We start from the raw sequence: 6,909 nt of genomic DNA on the forward strand, positions 1-6,909 counted from the left end.
ATGCTAAAAACAAAACTACTCACATTTGACACCAGTTGGGGAAAATGTTATGAGCCAGGATTATTACTTGCAGGTCACCACATTACATGGTAAAAAAGTGAAAGATTGTTAACTCTTGGATCCAGGCTCTGTGCAGCAGGAAATTACAATCAAATGAAAGCAAAAGCAGAAGCAAAAGTTGTAAGGTTGTAGGTGCAAAGTCTCATGACAAGAATTGTGAATGAGAAAAACCACAGAAAAGATTCATTTTTATTCAAAGTGCTTACTCAAACATAACTTACACATAATATAAAAGAGCAATTACATTTGTCCAACGTAGTTATGTTATAGCTGGTAGTGTGTTAATTTATCTTATTGAACATGTCTTAGAACTCCTTTATTTCCCTAGTCAAAACTAGTTATTTCACATCAAAATATTAACAATAAAAAAGGTATGTGTGCTGTCTCTCTCTTACTTGTCATTCTTTCACTTTCTCTCTTGCACGCCCACACGCACACACTCACACACACACACACACACACACACACACAGAAGTAGACAATAGTTCAGCTATAAACCCATTATGGATACTGAATCAGGCTTTCTAGCTTGTTTACAGTTTGGTTTGTTTGGCATTATTATCTTCATCATGAAGTTTAATTGAGTTTTTCTTGACCATCTCAGTCTCTTCATATTCATCATCTCTCTTCTTGAACTGGGCCTCAATTTCTGCAGGGTCCATGTAGGTGTAGAAATGTGCCATAATGGAGAAGATGACACATACTGCAACCAAGAGAGAGGCAAAGAGGAGATACTCTGCCCACTTTGAAAAGGGAGGAGAGAAGAAGAGAGAAAAACATTGCATTAATACATCAGCTTTTACTTTCTCTTTTACTATCACTGTCACTGAAATGGCACACAAACAGCGAACACTGTCTGAAAAATCCACCAGAAATTGGATTTGTTGAGTTAACTTTAAATTTGTGGGAGTGTATTTTTTGTACCTGTTTGGGGATCTGTCCAAGCTCAGCGACAATTAGTACGATGAAGTTGCCAATAGCCACAGTGAACAACCAGCCAGCTTGCAGCACAGCTTTCATGTTGCTAGGTGCCTTGGAGGCAAGGAAGGAATGAGTGAAAATGAACAATGTCACGAACAAAGAACATGGCTTTCAACATGAAACAAAGTGTAGAGAAAGGTCTATATGTATGTTGTTGTCTTTACCTGTGAGTAGGAGAACTCCAGACCAGTGACAGAGAACACCACTTCACCGGCAGTTATGAGGAAGTACTGTGGGATCTGGAGGGCCATGTGAACCGAGTTGGGCTTGATGTCTTCTATCGCAGTAATGGATGTCTGACACTAAAATAATAACAGTAAAAGTAATACAGTTTAGAGCAGTGTTGCTGAACCAGTGGGATGTGATTCAAAAGAGGGAAGCAGGACAATTCTGACAGAATATTGGGAACTAGTCACTAAATCAGTTCCTCTGCAATTTTGGGACCTTTTGTGAACATGTAATTTGGAAGTGCTGGAGCTCTTGGAAACGACAACATTGCCTATTTTTACATAAATCATTAGTTTTTCACCCGGGGGTCAACTGTGAATCCTTGGAAATATCACAGATGAAAATAATAATAATATTAAACTGTGTTGATCAGAAGAGGAACGCTGCATGGACTTCAAACGTGTTCACTGGAGAGTCCACAGTTTTAGAGGCACTCTCCTCTGTATAAAGTTAAAAAGCCTTTATTATTCTTGACTATTTCATGTTAGGTGCGTTTTCTAACATTTTAACATGAAATAGCCAAGAATAATACAGAGGAGAGTGCCTTGGATTTTTTTCTTCTTTTTTCCTCTAAATAAAAATAAACTTTGACATTTCAAGGACTCCAACATTATACATCATATTAAGAGGGTCATGTAGTCTGTAGCTACTAGCTAGCTACTAGCTGGGTGTTTTTGGGACTTTGCAAATATGAATGCACCTATTTTCATTTTCCTCAATATCAATATCATCAAATAAATAAACAATATAAATATACATAATATATTTGGCAGAGGCCTACATGTTTTAATACGTGATTTTTTCTCAAAAGATTCAACTCAGTTCATATGTTGCTATTGCATTTAACATAGATGGATGCAACTTAGTAGTCAGATTTCCCACACCTAAACCAGATGAGAATCAACATATTGGAGGAGGTGAAACTTACATCGGGTCCAAAGGTGAAAGAACTGGGGATAAGGAGAGTAAAGGAACTTCCAAATCCAAACTCCCTGGAGTATTCACATGACTGTGCACCATTATGTATGGTGAAGATGGCCCTGATCATTAGAAAAAACAAGGCATTATTGTTTACAAAAATTAATTAGTTTGGTGAATATTAAAAGCAGTAAATTAATTAAGATGAAAAAGAACGGAGAGAAGAATTCCTTACTTTCCATTTCGTATCAGGGAATATTGGGAATGAGAAGATGGTGCAATTATTCCAAATTGTGCTCCAGTAGTTGATACATTCACTGGCGTATTCATTCCATTAATAAATCTGAAATGGTTACATATTGAACAAAAACTTCACACATCATGCTATAAAATAAAAAAAAAGCTGTTTAAAACCAACCAATGAATGCCATTCACTTTTAAGCATTGTTCCTATGAATGTAGTAATTATTTAAAGGTTTATCAGAATTCAACTTACCTGATTGCATTGTTGCCTTGCTCTGGCTTGGCAATTAAATCTCCAATCTGCAATGGAGGATTAGAGCCAATGGATTTAGACTGAATTTACCCTTAAAATGCCTTGTGTGTCTTTACCCTTGTGATTTTGAGGTCTAACTCACCAACACCCGGTAATTGCTGATGTTTGAGGGAATGAGAAGTGTTTGCCGATTTCCCATGGTCAAAGTAAGGCTTATAGATACCGCAGGACTGCCCGCTGAAACTGTGATCATTTTATCTTCAAATACAAAGTAATTCTCACTGGCCTGCAAGACAAAGAAATAGGTATTATCGTGAAGTCAATGTGGTGAGAATAAATACACATAAATGCAATTGGATTGTATGTGACTATGAGTAGAAGATCAGTTGCACTAAATCTTTAGCTTGTTGTAAACACCAATTTTGTGCAAAGTTTTGTGGTATGATTATTAATATAGGGGGACATACCTGAGCTGCACCAAGTTGCACTGGATTGTTGTGAGGCAGGGTTACTGTCAAGGGATTACTGCCCATGTTAACTAATTTCAGTTGACTCTGGGAGGCTGATGGGAAGGTGGGCAGTGTTTTCTGAAAAGTCGTACAATGTAGAAATTAGCACATATTGCTATGAACTCCAGTCAAAATAAAAAGTCAGTCATTATGAAATATGTAACATTCATATGGTTATGCTAAAAAAAAAAATTCTAACCTTAATTATGATTCTGTAACCAATCAATCAATCAATCAATCAATCAATCAATCAATCAATCAATCAATGTGTGTTTTATATATATAAGGAAACAATAATATAATAGATTATGTGGAAATACTTACATCAATCTCAATCTGAACCACAGCAGCACAGACAAAAGCCATGGCTGCCAGAAACATCCCCACTGTCATTCTTTTCAGGGGTCTGTTGAATCAACATTTAGTTCAATTACTGATTTGTTCAAGATTTGAAAACATTGTAACAGCAAAATGCCTTAATTGTAATACAGCAATAAGGTTTTTTTTTTTGCAGAACTACAGCATCAATGGTTGTGTTTCCACAACCATTACATTTTCTCCATCCTATGCTCACTGTGGGCCCGATGCAGACTCTGTAAAGTTATGTGGATCTTAAGTGGCTGAGATACGCAAGTTTGAGCTGTTCCTATTCAGACTTTTTTTGGTTTGAGAATGAGGCTTATTAGCCTTCATAGCTGAAATGTCTTGCGACACCATTTGCTCGCTTGTAGCACCGTCCTCCATCGCTGAGCAGTTGGCAATGCGAGTAGGTGGGAACACTCCACGTGTTTTGAAATGGGCGGGGAGTTTTTGTTTAAAAACAGAGTACAGACGTGGGGAGTGAATTTTGAAAGACAGCATTGTCAGCACCTGGCAAAGTAATTATTGTGTCAATGATATTGATCAATAACCCTATAAAGTCCCACAGATGTATTATGGCCATTTTGTACTATGGTGCAGTAAAAATCAAATTTATTGCCCCTTTAAGTCAATGTCTGAATCAGGCCCTGCAACTGTCTGACTGGGTTCCTGCAGCACTTACGTAAAGTTCAGGCCGCATTTTTTGATCAGAGGGTAGATAACGCTGTCCATGATAGGCACCAGAGTCAGGATCAGGATGGGGTTGACCGTCTTTCAAACATAAATTGAACAGTCAGAATTTTTCTTGAATAAAGTGCAATACATTGGTCCAAACTCACACAATAAAATTCTTTTAACTTACCTGCATTTGATCAGGCTGTATAACAAGTTGTCCCTAGAAAGAGAGAGAGGTGATTAGGAATTTGAACAAACTGTTTTGTTGTTAATTGTTAATGAAGTGGTTTTATCAAAACAACTTACAAAATTCCCATCCATGGTGGTAGCTTGCAGTGTCCATCTAGAGCCCTTTAAGGAAGAGGCTAAATTTAGCAGTTTCCACTGGCAATATTTTGGATAAATGATGTGAAACTTGAATGCTTTAAGTTACCTTTTGGTCAAACAGGGTCCAGAACATTGGAAGTGGGATGTATAAAAAGAGGACCTTGAGCACCATTTTGATTTGAGCAATGAGGAGTTTCTACAGTACAGAAAGGCAGAATATGAACTGCTGTCATTGCATTTAAGATACAGCTTATTATAAAACTCTAGGAAACATGATAAAATAGAAAATGTATAAAAACTTACATCATATTTGTCTTCAGCCCAGTCCATCCAGTGCTGCTTCTTTGGATATTGCGGGCTTCTGTGCCTGAAGCGGTTGCTAATGGCAAACTGAATGAGAGAAGCAAGATGTTTTAAGCAACAGTTAAAGCCATTGTTGGAAAATACACATTAATGCAAATGTTGTAAATACAAATGGTACTATCCAGACTTACCCCAATACATTTACACACATCCAGCATGATATTTCCCTGTGGTTCAGCTTTGTAGTACATACCACTCCCAACGATGAACACCACTGTGAGGACACCACAGACAATACGTCATCATCAACATGCTTTTATAAACCTTTACTCTTTGTAAGTAGAACTGCAGTCTCAATTGTCATCTTGTGTAGAAAATGTTAATGTGACCATACCAAGAGCGACCACCATGAGTGCTGCAGGGACACCAAAGGCCAGCGGATAACATTTCTGCTGGCTGTGGATGCCACACTCCTGGGCTGAAGATGGGAATGGAAAAGAGGACCAGAGGTAATCATTCAACTACAATTATGTCTGTCAAAAGCAATCAAATATTTCTTATGCTCAGGCTGTTATTTGTCATTATCACAAGCACAGATGTTTATTGCACTATTGGTATTTTGCAAGTTTACAAGTTTCCTACTCTTATCTACCTCTGAGGATTGGTGTGATAATGGTTGATAGGAGACTCCCAGCGTTGATGCATAGGTAGAAAACAGAGAAGAAAGTACTCCTCTGCTTTTCCTGCACATAGAAATAAGTCAGTAAAGTCAAGTAATTAACACCAATGTAACTCATAGCAAATAACAACCAAAGCTAGAACATCAGAGGGGTTTTGGAAAATCAGAGTTGGTACTTTTTGTTTTTCCCACAAAGATACAAAGTGAGGTAGCAACAGCAGTGAGGTAATACTTTTATAATACTTATATTATACTTATATATACTTATTTACTGTATATACTAATTGGGCTAACCTGGTGTTCCCTAAACTGGTCTCCACCAAAGGCAGCCACGCAAGGCTTGATGCCACCAGTGCCCAGAGCAATGAGGAAGAGACCCACCATGGACAACGAGCTGAATGTGGAGAACAACAACTGTGTGAACACAGAGCGCTGTAGCAATATGTGGTAAGAACTGCTTGTCAGCTAGATTTTGACACAATTCTATAAACTCAGTTTCAGTGCGATAGAAACCCACACGTGAAAAGTCATGTTGTCTGGTGTCCCATCTCTATCCGTGTCAGTAATGTCGTGGATTGCACTGATGGCCATCACAATCTGTCCAATTGCGTAGACAATGGACAGGTAGATGATAGTCCTGCAGGAGGGAGAGGTGAAGAGGCTATCACTCTTCTATCCTGGTGTTACTTATGTCTTTTTAAGATGAAAAATAATGCAAACCTTCAAACACTAAATCTACTGCAACCTATATAACTTGAGACCATCACTCACTTAAACTTCCCCAGCCAGGAGTCAGCCACAATGGCCCCGAGGATGGGGGTCAGGTAGCACATGGCCACGAAGGCGTGATAGATGGAGGTGGCCAAGTCATCATCCCAGCGCAAGAAGTACCTGAAGTACAGCACCAGCACAGCTGCGGACAGGCAGGGGAAAGGAGGCTTCTAATCATTTTGTTCAATAGACTGTAAAGGACTGATGATACGGCTTTGATCTTTTTTGGGCCAATGTGCGTAAAATATTCTCACCTCGCATGCCATAGTAGGAGAACCTCTCGCAGAACTCATTCACAACAATGAAGAAAATGCTGAGGGGGTAGCCACACACCACTATGTTCTGATGGAGAGGTTAGACAACACCATAGTTTGTAGCAGTAATACAGTAAATGTCATATTTATACTGAGAATTATGAATTACTGTAGGTCTATATGAATTATAACTTTAAAGAAAAAATAGCTCCAAAATTGTTATTCTTTTAAAACTATTATAAATTTAAATCTAAATAACCAGTTGAAATATACTGCATGAGTATCAATTAAAGTTGTCTCTATTACCGTCCCTTTGCTCTTCCCTTTCTTGGGATCCTCATTATCTGT

The 6,909-nt window shown here is 38.2% G+C and overlaps 1 protein-coding gene across 1 annotated transcript; it reads right to left on the reverse strand.

Annotated features, from left to right (window-relative positions):
• Window positions 1-593: 593 nt before the first annotated feature.
• slc15a1a (solute carrier family 15 member 1a) lies at window positions 594-6,568 on the reverse strand. The gene is made up of 21 exons (XM_071533194.1): window positions 6,562-6,568; window positions 6,308-6,449; window positions 6,054-6,173; window positions 5,831-5,930; window positions 5,510-5,600; window positions 5,252-5,335; window positions 5,049-5,131; window positions 4,858-4,944; window positions 4,661-4,750; window positions 4,534-4,578; window positions 4,415-4,447; window positions 4,235-4,323; window positions 3,517-3,598; window positions 3,151-3,270; window positions 2,826-2,969; window positions 2,684-2,730; window positions 2,423-2,530; window positions 2,198-2,309; window positions 1,206-1,343; window positions 985-1,092; window positions 594-803 (listed from the first exon to the last, which is right to left on the reverse strand). Exons 1-21 carry the CDS (start codon window positions 6,566-6,568, stop codon window positions 594-596), a joined length of 2,040 nt encoding a protein of 679 aa, XP_071389295.1.
• Between the last annotated feature and the right edge of the window lie 341 nt (window positions 6,569-6,909).

The sequence above is a fragment of the Centroberyx affinis genome, unplaced genomic scaffold (assembly GCF_046629955.1).
Source record: "Centroberyx affinis isolate AG114_WGS23_722 - 3 ecotype Tasmania unplaced genomic scaffold, CSIRO-AGI_Caff_v1 ptg000166l_1, whole genome shotgun sequence".
Classification (NCBI taxonomy): Eukaryota; Metazoa; Chordata; class Actinopteri; order Beryciformes; family Berycidae; genus Centroberyx; species Centroberyx affinis.

Coding starts and splice junctions, on each gene's coding strand:
- slc15a1a (XM_071533194.1), bottom strand. Junction 6,174..6,307: donor TCCTGGCTGGGGAAGTTTAA/GTGAGTGATGGT, acceptor TCCCTCCTGCAG/GACTATCATCTACCTGTCCA. Junction 804..984: donor TTGGACAGATCCCCAAACAG/GTACAAAAAATA, acceptor CCCTTTTCAAAG/TGGGCAGAGTATCTCCTCTT.